At 44.3% G+C, this 18,853-nt stretch overlaps 1 protein-coding gene across 3 annotated transcripts in view; it reads right to left on the bottom strand.

Moving 5' to 3' along the window:
* The window catches only part of TTC39C (tetratricopeptide repeat domain 39C), a 449,102-nt gene that overhangs the window by 181,253 nt on the left and 248,996 nt on the right, over nucleotides 1–18,853 (bottom strand). For all 3 annotated transcript variants that reach the window (XM_069220027.1, XM_069220029.1, XM_069220030.1), the window contains one exon: nucleotides 386–554. In XM_069220027.1, the coding sequence (XP_069076128.1) occupies nucleotides 386–554 (169 nt within the window). The remainder of the gene's footprint in view (nucleotides 1–385; nucleotides 555–18,853) is intronic.

Here is an 18,853-nt window from a genome sequence, read left to right as displayed (position 1 = left end):
ATGGGATCCAGTGTCTAACAGGAAGGCATGAGAAAAACAAAACAACATAGATCACATGCTTAACTAAAACTTAAAACAGGCATCTCATGCCCACTACGTTCATGTACTACACCTATATCTTGCAAAGCACTCACTTGCTTTGTAGCTAGGCTTGCTTTACCTAAATCACACATACACCCTTACATAAATACATACATGCATGCATGCAGGGAATTAGTTAACAGTGTTATTCATGTGACACAGCAGCTTCTTAAATGACACTCAAAAAGCACATGGGTAAAGATCAAAATTAAAAGTCATTGTTAACAGATCTTAAGTGGTAGGTTTGGTAAATGGCAGACGTTGCTGTGTACAAATAAGCCGACTAAAGAATACAGCACAGTACCTCTAATCTCTGTATTCTTCCCCTGAAGAACATAAATAGAGACGAATTTGGATATGAATCTCCTTTCTTCTGAAGGATGTCTTTTGCTGCCAACAGAGTTGCACCACTGTCACTTCCATCCAAAGCAAAAAATGGGCGTACCACAGTGTAGTACCACAACAAAGCTAACCTAGGAGTGCAGAAGGAAAATACAGATTGAGTATCATCAGCATACAAAATAATATTTTCAACAAATTATTGCGTATTTGATAAACTGAAGTCAGACTAACATTGGTAAATATTACTGGTAATACTTATCAACATCAATAAGTTCTCAGCCCTTGCATGTGACCTGTATGTAATAAATGACTGCCCTTGTATTGACAATGACAAACTACACATATAAAGACAACATATTTTTTATGGTATGTGTTCTATATCCCAGCATGCACCCCTGTTCGGGCACGAATATAACTGTTTAAAAATCAATGTGTGACATATAAACATGGGAGGATTAAGGAGTCGTGATATATAAGTAAACTGAAGTACCAAACAAAGTACAGCGCTTACTAAGGCATGTAGATTATCGTAGTCTTACAGACAGGTCCTTTCTTTCACACTCCAGAGATTTCAAAGCATAAACAATGGTGTTGGAATTATTAAGATCTTGCAAGTTACAGCTAAAGACAGACTTTGGCATAGTTTATTTAAATGTAACATTGGCTGTCGAGCTGATGTTTAACTTGGTGATTACAGACTGTGTAAAGCATTGCTACTGGAACCCTTTGCAGGCTACCTCAATAGTAATGTTTTTTTTGCAGGGATATTATGGCTGTCTTGGACTTAACAGTACAAAAATGCAAACCTTCGGAGGCAAAAACCCACTAGAGAAACAATATTCTATAAAAGACACTACACTACCGATAATGCAGTAGTGTCATCATAGAAGAAAATTAGTTGATACAAAGTGCGGACTGATTTGCTGCATTATGGATACACATTCAAAGTAGTAAAAGTATGAAGTATGTCATAGATTAGATGAAAGATTTGTGAAAACGGTAGGAAGGAACTTTTCCTGTTTCCTATGAAGTCCCAATATAAAGTGAAATGTGCACAAAATATCACCTTGTCTTCATAGATAACAGTTGACATCTTCTGAGCACAAACAGCCTAAACTTCATTGACAAGTGATGTCGCCCTAACCAAAAATACTGTCTTAAAAATCACCAGTTTACCATCATGAAACACCGTTTGTAAAGGGCATGTCAGCCATAACTCATTTCCTAACATTCACGAAAAACACTGGGTCTCAGAGCCTGAGGATAAAAGTGGTGGGGTTAATCAAAAATATTCATGTCTATCTACGCTAGTACAAAAATCCGATAGAGTTCATACGGGTGTCAATGATACCTCCATGACATCTGAATGACAGGCAATCAGGAAAGGAGGTTACTCTTCGGATGCCAGCTGTGTCTGAGCTCTCACGTGCACAAAGGCAAAAACCTATTGTGTTAACCTGTTTAAACTTGTCCACAAGCATTAATCTGCTGCTTTAAAGGAGATAATCCACAGTTATTGTGTAGATTTCTTGTGTACATGGATCATGTTGAGACACATTTATTTGAAACACACCATGATTAACTATATATATATTTTTTGCAGTCTTCTAGGGTCTATTTTGTACCAGACCAAGAAGCTTATAACTAAATACGTTCTACACTCATTACGTGACTGGAACATGTTAAGAATTTCTAATTGATGCACACTGTGATTTACTGTAGACTATATTTGATCCTACAGATGCAGTGTTGAACCGCATTGCAGATTTCCAAGTGAAATTGATTTGATGTTTGGGTGTTTTCATAGAGTATTATTTCAACTGACTGCACATTAATTTGTGTTTAGAGGTTGTAATAGATTTAATTAACTAACCACATAAGGTTTCACTCATTCATCCAACAGTAATTTTTGCTCTCCTTTGGATGCTTAGGCTGAGCAGCAAGGCAGTTCTCAGTGGAGAAGTGTGGCACAATGGTTAGAGCGGCAGACCCTGAAGCAGAGATCTGACTCAACACCAGGGTTCAAGTCCCGCTTCGGCAGGTCTTGGGCTCAATTCTCTTGGACCAGATAATTCTCGCCTCGGTGCCTAATCTAATTAATGGGTCCCACTCTGCAACTCTGGGCAATAGCTTGCTTAATCTCCACAACGGCCCCAACAGCGTTGGATGCTTGGCTTCACCCTGGGGGTGCCCAGGAGTGGGCACCTCACAGGGAAAAGCCAGGAGGGGTTCCATAGCAGTATGAGTTCAGCGCCTTGAGACCCTAACGGGTGAGTAGTGCGCTATACAAGTGCAAAGTTTACAGTTTATACAAAATGCATGAGTTTTTATGTGTAGCAAACCAACCAAAGAACAATTAAAGAAACAGAGTGTAAATGCCCATACCAAATGCAGCAAAACGTAAGAATAAAAATAAAACACAAATAAAGAAAATTGGTCAAAATGTTGAAACTTTATTCAAAATTGATAATATCTCATGGAAATACCTGCTGTGTTAAAAAATCGATCGCAAATAGTCTTCAAAGTGTCCTTCAGTGGATTGATCGAACCCAAGCACCCATTTGGCTGACCTGTGATTGCAGGCTGTCACACCGGAGCAAGTGATTGGGGAATATCTTGGTGTCTACCTTTACAAATGCTGGAACAAGAAAATGTGAAGGTGGAAAGTGAGGAAGGCTCTATTTAAGCAATGCAGGAGGAGGAAAAGGAACTTTGGGAGCTCCATGTGAATATCAGGCATCTTGCTGTAAAAACTACATGTGAGGCCTGCTAACAATCACTAGTGGCAATATCTGATGTTGCAACTGGACCTGGAGAAGATTTCCATATTCAGACGAGTAACCTTTTCAAGAGCTGGACACACACAATCTGAGGTTTACCCAAGAGAATCACAGTTGAAATGAGCTTTCAGAAAGCCTTGGGTAGGTGTTTAAGATGTCACAGCGACACAATGCTAGCTGATATTTGAAGACCAGCTGGAGTCATGGATTCCACAGCCTGCAGTAGCTGCATCCAGAACTCAGCCACATTTGAGCAGTTCCATGCAAGATGTAAAATGTCAGCATCCCAAATCCCACACCTTTTACAGCGAGTGTCCTCAGATTGATTATGTTTAGCTCGTGTTTCCGGTGCAAGATAAAGCTGTGAGAGGAACTTATAATTTATTAAGCAAAGGCTGCCATTAGGAGAGATCTAAAAAAGAACAGATGATGGACGAAATGCTGAACAATGGAAATATTCAACCCCAGGCCCAAAGATCTGCGTTTAATCCATCGTTTTTTTTGCCCACCACGCCACCCCAGTTTGAACACAGCCATATGCAAATCAGTCTTGACCCTGTTCCCCACGGGAACAGGCCAGCCTGAACTGCCAGGCCAGGTCCTCTCTGGACTAGAAACAAGCATCCAGGGATCGGTTTCGCTGTTCACCCCTCATTAGCCAGGCTAGCTTGAATCCAGTGAGCAGTGACCATGTCTGGGCATACCCTTACAACTTACGGGGACAAAGGCAAAAGGGACAGATGATGGACGGAATGCTGAACAATGCCAAAATTCACCCCCTGTCACAAAGATCTGGGTTTTATTTTGCAGTATCAGGAAAGATCTCTCCAGTCTCCTGGCAGCAGTAGCACCACATCTCATCTGTGATGTCTACACTCAGATTTTCCACCCATTTCAATAGGACTTGGGTGGTTCCACATCCAGCAGGACTATGGCTGCTGAATACAGGCACAAGAAAAGTTAACTGGCTGTGGGGATGATAATAATACTGACAGCACAGGCCATTCCTGGGGGCTCCTTAGGAAACGTTGGTTACAAGCTCCTCTTGTATGGGCACTGGATGTATTAGCCCCAGTTCTAGCACAAGATGTGGGGCATGTCAACCTTTATGCATCCAATGATGTGTAAATTGAGCTCGGCCACCAAATAGTATACTGTGGCGCAACAAAGCCCTCTCCTCGCCCTGTCACAAGGAAGACACAATCAGTTCCAGCTCAGACAAGGGTGCTTGTTCACCCATGCCAGACGAATAGTAAGTGTTGTTCAGTTGCTTAAAAAAGGACTTGTTCAAGAGGATAGGAATGTTTTGAAACATATAGAGTAACTTTTGCAGAATCAGAATTTTCATCAAATCCACTCTGCCAGCCAAAGACTGAGGCAGGGTTATCCAACACTCCACCCTATCCCGCAGACACTCAATATACATCCCATAACTCTGCAGAATGATTGTTTGAATATCAACATGATACCTAAATAGCCTACCGGATCTGTCCACCACTGTACTTGGAACGACAAGCAGGGCTCAGTAGTGGCCCTCTTAAGTGAGACCAGAGTGTATTTCGACCAGTTGAATTGGAAACCTGCCCAGCAGCCAAACTGGATGATCTCTTCCATAATGGGTGCAGATTCACTTAAGGGTCTCACACCACCAGAAGAGCATCATCTGCATACATCGATATTAAGGTGCAGCGATATCCCTGAGTGATCCTGTGTTTATAGTGAAATTCTCAAAGTAGACATGGAAAGGATTCTACTGTGAGGCCGAAAAGTGAGGGGGAAAGTGTACAACCTTTTCTTGTGCACCTACTGATCTTAAAAGCTGCAGACATTCCACCATTGACTCTAACTCAGGGGAGAGGGCTGTGTAGAGCAGTTGAATCCATCTGGTGATCGCTCTTCCCAACCCCATTCGAGTCATCATCACCATTAAAAAGGGCCATTCAACAGTGTCAAACGCCTTAGTAGCATCTAAAAACATCACCAGAAGTTTCTGACTAGGGCCTAGTTGATGAGTAAGAGCAAATAGTGAACGGAGATTGTCAGCGGTGCAGAGCTCTGGAATGAATCCAGATTATCTGGTCGAATTAGGAGAGGCACAAGATTAAATAGCTTGATCACCAGCATTTTAGCTAAAATCTTAGTATCCACATGTATGAGCGATAAGGGTCAGTAAGTTATAGCATTTCGGAGGTTTATCCAGCTTAAGAAGAGTGATAATAATGGCCTCATGCTTTGATGCTGAAGTATACCTGTCTTGTAAGCCTCTTAAGTCGCAAAAAGCAAGGGTGAAAATTGTCAGCATATGTTTTATAAAATTCTGCAGGAAGTCCATCAATGCCAGGGGCAATACCATTTTTAAGCTGCAAATCACAGCTCTGATCTCTTCTAATGAGATGGGCTAGTTCAATGTGGTAGAATCTTCCTGTCCCAACCAGGCCAAAGTTGCATGCTCTAGGTAGTTGTGAAAAGTGCCATCACCAGCCTGCAGTTTGGAAGGATATCGGGCCTGATGTACGTAGATAAAATTTTGCATTTCCTAAATAGTGACTTCATAGAAATTGCTATTTGGGAAATGCAAAACCAAGGATGGCTATGGGCAAAAGGCCCCCCTGAAATGCACCCCAAAAATAGTGGTTCACATGTACCGCACACATTTGCCCAAGGGGCATGTGTTGCTCTATTGCATTTAAAAAAAATAATTTTGGGCTCCTTTTTTCAAATTGCACATGGCTACCATCGACTTGGAGTCGATGGTAATTGCATTTTCTAAATGCCCAATTGGCATTTAGAAAAGCTTTGTACATCTGAATAGGAATCACAAATAGATGATCCCTATTTGGGATTTCCTATTTAAAGGATCGCAAATTACATTTTCTACTGAGTAGAAATCGCAATTTGTGATTCCCTAAAGGGCTTTGTACATCTGAAAAGCCCATTTTGCATTTCTTAACGGCCCAAAATAGTGATTCAGGAATCAGGTGTGTAGCGGTCCTCACCTTCGGGTGTCTGTATGTGAGTGACATGTACTGCAGCTCACTGAGGTCTCAGTAAGGGAGCTAAGGCATGCCTCAATGTGTCCCGTTCCCCGTAACGCCACGCCAATGCATATTTTCCCAAAAACGCAGATTTTCTGTCAGCCTCCTCTTTCAATTCCGTCAGCATGACTTGCATTTGCTCCAGTAAGGAGATAACATGTAGGGTGTCATACTGTTGCTTTGAGTTACGCAATTGGTTCTCTAGTCTATGAAGGCGAGAGTGAATGAACATTGAAATCTTGTTACTCTTAACGATGCACTTGCCGAAAATGAGGGCTTTCAGGGCATCCTACAGGACGACGCTGTGGTCAATGATCCCTTATTAAACTCATGAAAATTTGTAATTGTTTGATGTACCTCCTCATGGAGAACAGTGTCTAACCACGTTTCAGGAGCTACTGGCCACCAACCCTGGCCAATCCAGAGTCATCATAACAGAAGAGTGATGTGACAGGGTCCTGGGGAGGTGGCTGATTTCCCTTAGCCAACCCCACATATATTTCATGCCTAGCCAAAAATCTAAGCAGGAAAATAAATTTTGGACTGAGAAGTAAAAAGTATACTCCTCTTGGGCGTATTTAGCATCCAGCAAAGATCAAGGAACTCAAAATGTTGCATGGTCCCCCAAACAGGCCTCAGGCGTAGTGTGTCTCCAGTCTCCCCGGCCAGAGCAGTCCAAGGATGTAATGCTACGTGGGTTTAGGCCTGTGCAGTGATTCATGATTGTTAAAAATAATTTGGGACAATCTGTGTTCGGGCCATATGAATTGATTAAAGTATCATGAGTGTAGTTAACCAGGCCTTGTAGAATCACAAATCTGCCCTGTGGATCAATGACACTGTTTATGTGTTGAAAGGGAACTGATTTACAAATAAATGTTACTACCCCCTGGGGAAATTGGAATAGGAGGAGAAATAATTTATTAGGGCCCCACATGGAGGCAAACAGGCTTTCCAGTTGAGGAGAGAGGGGAGTCCCTTGAAGATAATATCTATAGTGTGCCTTGCAAAGTAGACTAGAACTGGTCAGCATTTCTTTGGGTTGCTGAATCCGCGAACATCCCACATGAGTAATTTTAGTTATTAGGATCTCTGTCTTTGTACCCAACCATAATGATTGCTAAATGCACCATCAGCCCAACGTGATATAAAGTAGACCCTTGCCAAATTATAAAACAGACAACAAGAATCACTGCCTCATTTGATAAACCACCCGCTTCCACTCCCACCCACATTAGGGCCCAAACTCCCAGGGAATGGCCTAAACATAATTCCCCACAGTAAACAGAATAACCAATAGGTAATGGATTAACAGTGTGCAGTTCACAAAAGCTAAAAGCCAGAGGTGACCAGAGCATCACATAACATGAATAAGCAGTCGCAGTACAGCATGAATGCACAATAAGTACATGACAACAGCAAAGATTTATCAACAGGTAAACAACTGAAATTACATATAGATTTCTTGGTGACCATTCACATTTCTCGCAACAGATTAAAAGTACAGATTGATCTGGATAAACAGCAGCTCTCAGTCAAAATAGCACCACCAAGTATAGATAAGGGTCTGAATGTAGTTAAAGGAGAGGTTAATTCAATCTCCTCCATTGGTGACTTAGAGTCAATCCCAAGTTGGGGAGACCCCGAAGGACGGTCTGGGTTCCATGACAAAGAAAAGACAGAGCCTCTCCAGAGTTCATGAAAATCTTTGTCTTGGCCTTCCAGTTAAATTTAAGATGTGCAGGGTACAGCATAATGCAGGTAATGACACTTTCTTGTAGTTTTTTACTGGAAGAAATTTCCGCTGGTTATCCTGTACATCTGGTGTGGAATCGGGGTAGAAGGATAGCTTCATCCCTCATGATGCATTTCTCTGGCTTCTCAGGCTAAGCATAGAAGTAGATCATGATCTCCATAACGGAGGAGTTTAGCGATGATGGGATAAGGTGGGGGGGGTGAACCGGGACTGGTCTGGGACCATTCAAAAGATAACATTTTGGAGAATTTATTGGCACCAAACAGTGTGGTCAACAAGTCCTCAATATAGTTATCTGTGCGACCCATGTTGGTGGATTCAGAGATGCCCAAAATACGGGCATTGTTTTGCCGTGATCTAGCTTCCCATTTTTAAGGCCTATGCATTGGAATTCATCTTGCATCTCAGTAAGCCGCTTGGACTGTTGTGCTGCATCATCTTCAATGTCAGTGATATGCTGTTCAGAACTCGTGACACAAGTTTGTTGCTTATCTAAGCGGACCCTCATAGCTTCCATGCACTGTGTCAAGAAGTCTATTTTGTGGTCGATGGCAGTTAAGCTAGACTTCTTGTCCAGAAGAAGGGACCTGATGTCCCCTAGCGAGAGCGTGTCTCCCTCCCCAGCATCGTCTCGGGTGGAATTATGTGAATCATCTGGTACGGGGCGCTTTGCCTGTCTTTTGGAGTCAAATATCAGATGGGAATGCCTGGCATTAGACTTGCCCATGATGAATCAATTTGTAACGCCCAGCTGCCAGCAGAAGAAGCTGTACATATGGGAAGCCGACATCTATCAACTATTTCATTCTTCATAGTATTCTTTGCTGTTCATAGCCTAGTTTGCGCCTTTTTCTGCGTCTCAACACTTCTTCAGTTCTCCTTGGTTCCTCTCTGCAGCTAGCCTATGCTAGACTTGTGTGTCAAATATTTGGTGTGATGCTGTTTCGGCCCTTTTTTCAGACTTTCTTCCTCTTCAATTTCTTGAAATGTAGTCAGCTTTTCTAGGGTGCTAGCTACAGCCTAAAGCCTTAAACAAGCCAGTATGCCCAAAGGTTATATATTTCATATTGAGGTGCAATATTCTGTCTCGAATGCTTTCCTTCTCTTTCTGACCAATCTTCATCTGCAGGAGCAGATAGCCTAGAATCAATTAGCCTAAGGACAGAAGGTAGTTCCAAGCTGTGTGGGGCAGGGGACACAGGGTGGCACTGAGACACCACATGAACATCATGTGAAATTCAAGGCACAAGAGGTGACGTTATTGAATGTAAAACTAGATTAGAATGTGCGCCAGAGCAGGCACCCTCAGAATTGTAACAAACAGCTTGTGGGGAAGATGTTTTTCACCAAAGAGTGGGTTTCTGTAATCAGACTTGGGAGATTTTGGTGGAAGTAGTTCATCATATGCAGAACAGATTGCAAAAATCCAGCAGGTATCAGAGTCATCCACAAAGGCAGAGTACCACAGTGATGCCTAGTTCCTAAATATAGCAACCTGCCTCCTTTTTGGCATACTTTTCACCAGTGATGGGACAAATATCCAGCTCTTGGACCAGGCTCTGTTCTTCCCCTCTATGAACAGCTTTACCCAGAGTTATGCCTGGAAATGGGCTTTACTTGGTTAGAGAAACTGAAGTATGGGGTAGGAATACTGCCAGCACTATCACTGTACTTTCACTTCATTTTCCATTGACGAAGATGCCTCTCAGATGTTCTAATGGCTCATTGAGGACAGTGGTGTTGATGAAGCTGTGGTCATCGAGCTAGTCACCAAAATTATTATGATGTCTTTGACACTTTATAAGAGAAAACATAGGTGAATTTTACTTTCCGGCTCTATTGCTCAGACAGTGGCCATTGAGAAGATGCTGATACTATTTAAAGTAGTCTATAGTTTCACATATGTGCCTATTTCCCAAGCAATTTTTTGTCTAATGATTACAGATCCAGCCAGCAAGATAACTAAGGGTAACAGGCAGCATATCATCTAATCCTTCAAAAAGGAGTTCTTTCAGCAACTTACTGTGATCCTTATTAATAGGAGCATGAAAGTATCCTTACTGCAGGTCTACACAGTACGACTATTTTTTTCTGAACAGTGCTGTTAATACCTGAGGCAAAGACAGCATCTTACATTTTTGGAAAGGAAGGAACTAGCTTAATTTGAATAAAGCATTTATCGAGTGGAGCTGACCTCATTTTTTATCAGGAAGTAGTGCAAGCTGTAGCAATGCCCCCTGAAAAATGTGTCAGGCCGTACTGTACGTAAGAATGGCCACTTCTCTTACTGAGACACTGGCTGAGGAACAGATAGCCTCGAAGGCAGTGGCAGGTGTAGAGCATAGCCACTTATGATTCATACAGCATCCAAGGGTCATGATGGTACCCGAAGGACAGTCTTCACCCCAGGATCATGTGGTCCCCAGGGAAATCACTTGACTCATCTTAGCCTTTGGATGGATAGTGAGGATGCCATGATTTACCCTGAGAAGCTTCATTTCTTTCTTAAGTCAAAGCACGGGACGTCAAGCTGCTGGCCGGACAATGGTGGTTAAAAGTGACTTTGTCTTCAACGGTTGAAAAACCTCGCCTGGTTAGAAGATGAGCTGGAGCTATTACTGCATTGCTTAAATGAAGTTGGCAACGTAGCTGTGAGTATATCAGTTTTGTTGTGCGGCAGGCCCGTATCTGTTAATGATGAAAGACATTCCTCCCACCAAACAACAAATTGCTGTCATTGTTCTGGGCCTTTAGAACAAAAGAATATTAATAGTGAAACACTTGCAAAAGTCACAGGCAATGCATCTTCTGCGTTACTATCAATCATTTGTTTGCCACTGTGCCACCCCAGACCACTAGCAACTACAGGCAAATAGTTGTTGGCCTGTCTCAATAGAACAGACCCGCTTGAACAGATAGTCATTGTTCCCTCTGTATGAAAACAGGTTTTTATCACCGGGCCTTAGTTAACAAGTTTGTTCTGGGCCTTCCATTTTAGATATAAACTGTTCAAACATACCAGCCCTTCCAGAGAGAGACTGGTGTTCATAGACTGGACAGAGGTATCATTGAAGACACCATACAAAAGTAGCCAATCCTCACCTATTTCCTTTCTGAGCGACTTCCTTTCCAATTTGGAGCATAAAGTATACTTTAATGTGCCTGTGTATCTGACTACTGCAAAAAGTGCTTTACATGTATTGTTTCTTCCCTAATTGTACCAGTTAGTATGCTTTAATGTCAAATTTTCTGTCATGATGAATTGTAGGAAATGTTTTTTCAAATTTGCATTATAGAAAGGTTATAGAAGATTAAATTTACTACTATGATTTGTTATCACTGTCTTCAGAAACTGCATGCAAAGCATATAGGTCAGTCCTGCTTATGTAAATAAATGTCCTAATTTCGATGAATGTTTAGTATTAGTGTGCATCATTATTTAGTTACATATGTATTGTTTATTTCCTGGTTGCTCCTGAAACATGACGTACAGAAGAACATAGGCCAGGTGACAAATAACGAATGGCTAGAACTCAGGACACTGAGTTCAAAACTACATAGCCACTTCTGTTTAATTTTAAGAGGTCTACTCACATCGCTCCTAGCTAAAATCCCTAAACTGACTCCTAGTAAAAGAAAGCAAATCCTTTAAAACATTAAGGCCCTCATTACAACATTGGCGGTATTGACCGCCTACCGCCACAGCGACGGCTGCCAACATACCGCCGACGTGGCTACCAACCGTCTACGGGTATCATGACCGCCGACAGTCATGGCGGCGGACGGCGGTAAGGCGGCGCTGCTGACAGCAGCACTGCCACGCCAGCAAAACACAGCCGAGCGTATCATGACCAATGATACGGCCTGGCGGTGTTTTGCTGGCGGACGCTGCTGCTGACAGCAGACCCGCGGACCGTCTCCAGCCAGAGGACCCCCTGCAAGCAAGTAAGTTAGGTTCTCCGACTGGAGAGGAGAGTGAGGGGTGTTGTGTGTCTGTAGGGGGGGGGTGTATGGTTTGGTATGCATGCATGCGGGTGTGAGTCGCATAGGATGCATGCGTGAATGAGTGATTGTGAGTGTTGTGAATGCATGTGTGTGACAAGGTATGTTGGTGTGTTGCCGTGTGTGGGTATGTATGTGTGCATGCGTGGGTGGTGGTGGGTATGCGTGTGGGCATGTGTGTTTATGGGTGCACGTGTGGGTGTGTATATGTGCGGGGGCAGGAGAGGGAGGGGGGGTGTGGAAGGACTCTGGGGAGGGGGATAGATGAGACCCCTATCAGTGCCAGGGAAGGGATTCCCTGGCACTGTTAGTGCCTACCGCCATGGTTTTCATGGCAGTAAGATTGGGCTGAAAACCAAGGCGGTAGGCTGGATCGTAATCCTGAGGGTGGGATTGTGACAGCAGCCGGGCTGGATGCTGAAGTCTCCAGCCCAGTGGCCGTTCCCACCCTGGCGGTCGGTGTGTTAAAGTGGCGGTTACCGCCATGATCAAAATCCCATTTCTTTTACTGCCGGCCTGTTGGCACTATTACTGCCGCTTTAACACCGACCGCCAGGGTCGTAATGAAGGCCTAAAGCACCCCAATGCGCTGACTTACCCTTTATGCTTGGGGACAATAACCCTAGCGCTCTGTGCAGCCAACCAAGTCCTTTTGTCTGAGTGGGGTACAGAGGCTGCACCGACCGACACGCACACACACACTGACTAGCTACATAAGCTATGGGACTTACTAGGCATGGAAAAATTTACACCAGTCATAGCCCATAAACTCCCACAATTTGACAAGATATGGGGTCCATACATACAATTCTTTGCGAGAACCTTCCGGGAGTTCACCTGCCTGTCACAGTCGTGAATACTTTAACTAAGGAGAACAGAGACCAACAATGAGTGCTTGAGAAAGAGCGAATTGGAGACTTCCACAGTCGCCCTGCTGACTTATGCTATCACCTCCACTCTGCAGCTAGAATCATCGAGCATTTCTCTTCCCAGAACATCCCTTACACTGGACTAGATTCACCTGCTCCCTCCAATGTCATCCTGCTTCCTGCTCCACTCCCTGATTCTATTTTCTTACCTTTGTATTATTCCTCATCGGCCAGTGGATGTAGATGAGGTTCATGTTTGTATTTTTACATTTATTTGAAACCAATAAAAGAGATATAAACTTAAAACATTAAGACACTCCAAGGTCTTTCACGACCTGCTCACAAAACTGTTTGCTCCAATCTACTGACAATGAGACTCAGGTCTCCTGACAGATGCCTTTTAACTATCTGTCTGACTAAATATAACAGATTTGGTGGCTGTACTTGTCTTTTTAGTGGCGCCTCCTTCTGGAAATCCCTACTACAAAAAATGGGAGCAAAAAATGGCTGTCAAATTCATAAGATCCTAAAAGACTCATTGTTTTTTCCAGTGGCATTTAGATAATCCTATCTACAGACATCCCTACTCAAATGTTTCCTCGTAGTCCTGGCCGGTGAGATGACTAAGAAAGGCAAACCCTCTTCAAGGTAAGCTCTCAGGACGCTTGTTGCTGGTTAAACATGTTCATCTTTTGGGCCAAATTAGAAAGTGGTTGTGCTCTGGCATGTCTGAAGATTTTGTTTTAAAAAACATGTTCTGCGGGGAAAGAGAAAACACTACAAATCCAGTTTTTGATTCCATCTACTGGCATTAGCTGTGCTAGCTGCCTCATCAATTAACAGGCCACTTTTTACTTCAAACTTTTAAATGCGGTGGATGACCACTTGACACACACCACATTACCGCGATAGTGAGCACATCAACGGGTCGTCCAAGGCATTGAGGAAGAAAATGCTTCTGGTGCAAGCACTAGAAGCATTTTCTTTTCAAGCATCAAAATAAGGATGCAATTGCAAAGCTTACCTTGTGTCCCAAGATCGATTTTTTATGTCACCACTTTGAGTGCATCCCCTTTGCAATGTGCCTTTCCCCAGTGGATCCTTGCTTGGATATCACACTGTGACTGTAATCCACAAGAAGGGATCCACCCACTAAACTTGAGGGAAAATGTTGGTGGGATTGAGTGCCCCTCCGGGCATAGGCCTGTGCTATTTAAACACAATGATCTTTCTACACTCCTGGCCCGGGCCTTGGGTGGGGGATGTTTACTCCCTATTTACACCCTCTTCTCCAGGGAGCAGAATTTCTACTAGACACCAAGGAAAACAACAAACAGAAAAAGGTTAGGGCTGCCTGCTCAGGTATCAGGTCTTGCCCACACTACAGAACAGGTGTAACAGCATCTATGCCCCCTCAGGGAGGTGGCTTGGGAAGTTTACTCCCAACCTGCCCCCACCCCTGAGTGGCAGAAAGGCCACAAGATAGCAGGTAAAAATGGGGAAAAAAAAAAAAAGTGTTGGTGATGTCGCACCCAGGGATTGAGTTGTGCCTTCACAGGCCAAACAGTTTTTCTGCCCACTGGGGACCAGAACAGGCTGGTTTACGCCCATTCCCCCAACCAGTGAAGGATGGGTGGGGTGGCAAATTGCAGACTAAACACCAGAGAAAAATGGTTAAAAAAAAAGGTGGGGCATTTGGAAACTGTGGCCATATAAAGTCAATGTGGTCTTTGTATAGTCCTGGTTTGGTCAGTTCTAGTCGCAACTGCTATGTCTAACCACACAAGCTGGGTACTATTTTTATTAGGAAAAGTACAGGAATGCTAGATTGTAGGACTTTGTAGACTTCTCTCCCCCGACCACAGATTCTGCAACTTCCCCTCACAGAAGAGCGAGGAGAATGTATGATTTTAGCTGAAATGTGATGTTTGCAGAACTACGGTCTGTCAATAATTAATAACTTACCTAACTGTTGTTTAGGGTTCTCGATTTTCTCTTTCCTCTTTGTGTTGATCTAGTTAACCCTGGGGCTTGGGGATTTGATCTTTATCTCTCCTTTTCCTACCATGTAGGAATGCGGATGGGTAAGGAGGGGTGTCTTTGGTTTACTTTTCTGACAGTTTTGTTCTCAGTCTCCTGTCCCAGGGAGGCCTAGTACAGAACTCATCTATGCAATAAGAGAACCCGGTTATGTAATCTGGAATGGTTGTGAGATTGCTTGCGCTGGTCAGGTGGAAGGAATGTAATCTGCTGTGTGATGGCAGTGCTCTAACTCTGACTGGAAGAAGATTACATTATTGGAGAACTCCTGTTATTCTCCTTCTTCAACGTGGACTTTAACAAAGAACACGTTAAAAAACAGAGATGGACCACATAAACCACTCCACCACCTCAAGAGGGAATATGAGTGCCAAACTGTATCCAACCCACACGGTCTGGTGGAATGTAGGAAAACTGGAGTGGTACGTAGTTGCCCCATGGAGGCTGATGAAGCGATGTACTAGCTGGATGCACACATGCACAGTAAAAGCTGTACGCAGCTTGGGTATTGCAATATAATTTACGCTAACCTGTGGCTGAGGAAAAAAGAAAATGAAGGAGAAATAACTCTCCTAGGATCCTAGAAGCTCATGTGTTTTTCTCGCATTCATTCAGAAAAATAGCACATTATGCTGTATGTGCAGTCTAGCACTGGTAGCATAAACTAAAGAGAAATCTTGCTGATCTCGAAAATATACATATGACCAATACAAATAGCAAGCTGCTGATCCTCATCCATCTGTGGGACCAAGTTTATCTGGGGACCAGTGCGAGTGGAGTTCTGAACTATCAATCTAACTATAGGGAGAGCTTAATTTGACCCAATGGATGCAGGTTGGGCCTACTGGCTCTTATTTCCGGGGACTTGCACATATGTTTCCTCAACAGACTTGGAAACAGCACAAGGTAGAGGAAAAACACAAAGGGAGGAAAGGAGCAAGAAGAGGAAAACCGAAAACACTGACAAAAGGAGATAGCAGGGATGAAATGGAACCTGCAAGAGTGAACCAAACAGGCAAAGAATGTATGGTGGTGGAAGTAAAAGGCATAAGGTGGAATCCAGATTACTCAGCCTTGGTATTCAGCAATCCCGACATTCAGAAGTGCCGGTTGCAGGCATTTGAGAATGAGCACAGCACTTATTTGATAAATTAAGAGCTGACTACAGAACATTTTACACACAAATTAGCAAACACTGCATTCGGAGATTAGTCATAAAATGAAAAAGAAGGAGCCTGAGAACAATGTGCTATAAACATCTTAAAGTTTAAGTTTCATTGTTAAATTGTCAGAGCGCAGTGCCCTGCTAACAATTCTCAGCACAGTGGTTTGCTGCCAGAAGAACCAAAAACGATTTGTCAGATATTTCCACTAGAACTAAAACACGTATCTGGGGCGGCGGCGTGATCTTGGACAAGCTGTTCTTTTTTGACAGATATTCAATAACTGGTAAGCTGAGGCTGACACAGTGTTCCCTTTATCCGCTAAGCACCATTCACAATGCCATTAGTCACCCTCCGAGAGGAATGACTCACGGCCTGAAGTGGTTACTCATAAAGCTAGACCAGCAACTCAAGAAGCTGGGCTTACGTTTGCACACGGTGCGCCATCATTAGACAATCGCAGGGCTCTCTTGCTACCCATCTCGTTACAGCCCTATTTTAAAAAAATGATTTTCACATTTTGTATAAACCCTTGCACGAAAGAGAAACTCACGACATCAACAGAAGAGCAATCCGTGGCTGTGCAGACTTATGAAATAATATACAGACTTGTATAATAAAATTAAATAAGTAATTAAAATGTAATCATTCGGAGTTGAATAAAAACAATGTTCTAGTATATTGCACTAGCAGGCTGTTAGTATTTGTAGCAATGGCTAAAGGAATTAAAACCACGAACTGGTGCAATTTAACCGAGCTCCACTTATGGCGGCGGTGCTGAGCCGAGGAACGTGGGGGTAGGGGTCGGGGAGCGGCAGGCAGGCTCCCCGGCCCCACTCCGCAACAAAATTACAGCCGACTGACTGAAAAGGGGTAAGCGGCCCCGGAAGCATTGTTTGTGCTTCCGGGGTCACGCACAACTGTGACGTCACGGGCCTGCCTTAATAAGGAGGCCGCGGTCATCGAGCGCGTCTTTTTTTCTTGCTCGCCGACCAGACCTGGGGGCCACAGTGACCACGGAGACCTGCAATTGCTTTGTTGTTCTTCTAATTTCTTCTTCTTTTTTTCTGTTTCCTTTTTTTTGCATTTTCCATTTTATAAGCACAGAGGAAAGAAGAGGATGACACGAGTGGCCCAGCAAGCCTCACGGTGGGCCGTACGGGTTTGAGCGAAGCTCACCTGACCGGAGTTATCTCGGTGGTGGCTCCTGTGGGGTTCCTGGGCTACTGGGTGAGCGGCCTCCTGGCCAATTTTGTGTGGGGAGCGCTAGTGGCCCTGTTTTTTCTTGATAGATAGGGTGGGGGGCCACTAAAAGTGTGGTGGAGCGTAGGGGGGCCTTTTAACATACCTGTAGGGGGTTTAATTTGTGGTTGACGGTAAGGGAGCCATTACATTAGGTGATTTTTGCCAACAGGAGTCCCATAGGGGTCAGAAAGTGATTACCTGTTTTTCTGGGTTTCCTTGTAGGGGCCTATTTATTGGTTTGCCCAATCTAGTGTTCCCCTGGGAGGGCCACTGCATGTGTTTTTTGGCCATGGCTGAGAAACAGTGGCAAATGGAAGAGCTCCTTGAGGCTCTGATGCTTAGGATGGATGCTATGGACCAGGCCATAGCATCCTTGAAGGCACAGACATCTTCTTCAGGGGAGGGGACGTGCTTTAGCGAGGATGGGCCCTGGCGGGCAGGAATACCAGCCAGCGAGGCGTTACCCCCAGCTCCAAAGAGGACAGAGGCCACCCCTATGTAGGTTGGGGACGGCGTCAATCTAGCTTCAACACAGCCTGAGGATAGTGCATCCCCGGTGGTTAGTGCGGCCAACCCGGGAGTGGGGGCCAGAGTCAGGCGACAGCGCAAACTGAGGGCGTTGCGGTCTGACCACAAAACACAGTTTCAGGTAAGGACAGTGGACGTCTAGTGAGGGGGAGACCAGTCAGCGGGATCTTGTGGGGCACTTGGCGTCGGTGTTGCAATGCCTGTCTGAGGTGGGGTTTCTGTCCACCAATGTAGTGGGGGGCCCATTGTCAGGGGCTAATGAGGAAGACGGTAGGGAACAGGCTTGACGATTGGTTTCCAGGTTGGGAACTGCAAAGAGTGACCAGGGGTCTCAGGGAAAAGGGACAGAGTCAAACACTAGTGGGGGACTGCAGGGGCCCAACTCCTTAACCCCTAAAGGGGGGAAGTTGATTCCTGCCGCAGCGTCCACGGCACAACTGGTTACTTCTGCGTCAGACGCGCCCGCAAACCAAGCAGTTAATCCCCTAGCGGTGGTGACCTCTACAGCAACGTCTTCGGTGGCCCGGGGAACCGCAAGTGAAGGTACTGGTCATGCTTCACCTCTTACGGACTTGGGGAATATTTGCTCACAGCATGAACAGTTAGGACTACATGTACCAGTTGAGGTGAGGGAGAAGATTTGGAAGGGGGCTTACATTAATATCTTTGATTTACTGGTCGACAAAGCTGAGAAGGAGGAGGTAAGGCGTTGCAAAGAGTGCGCACATTCAAGAGAGTATGGGCATGCGCCCCAAAGGATCGTGGTGGAGTCTTTGTCCAACTGGGTTAGACGTTCTCCATTTATCAGCCCAATCTAGCGGAATGTTTCAGTGACTTAGGTGTGCACTTAGCTTGCTATCAGAACAGGATCGTGGGGGGCGCACGATGATTATGGAGGCACGGTATGGAAAGAATACGATAAGGAATTCAGGAGAATCAAGGCATATAAGCCTTCGTTGGCATGCGATCAGATACACATAATCACTTGGTTGCATAATACCAATCGCACTCA

Source organism: Pleurodeles waltl, chromosome 2_2 (genome assembly GCF_031143425.1).
Source record: "Pleurodeles waltl isolate 20211129_DDA chromosome 2_2, aPleWal1.hap1.20221129, whole genome shotgun sequence".
NCBI lineage: Eukaryota > Metazoa > Chordata > Amphibia > Caudata > Salamandridae > Pleurodeles > Pleurodeles waltl.
This window is presented reverse-complemented; position numbering and strand designations above follow the sequence as displayed.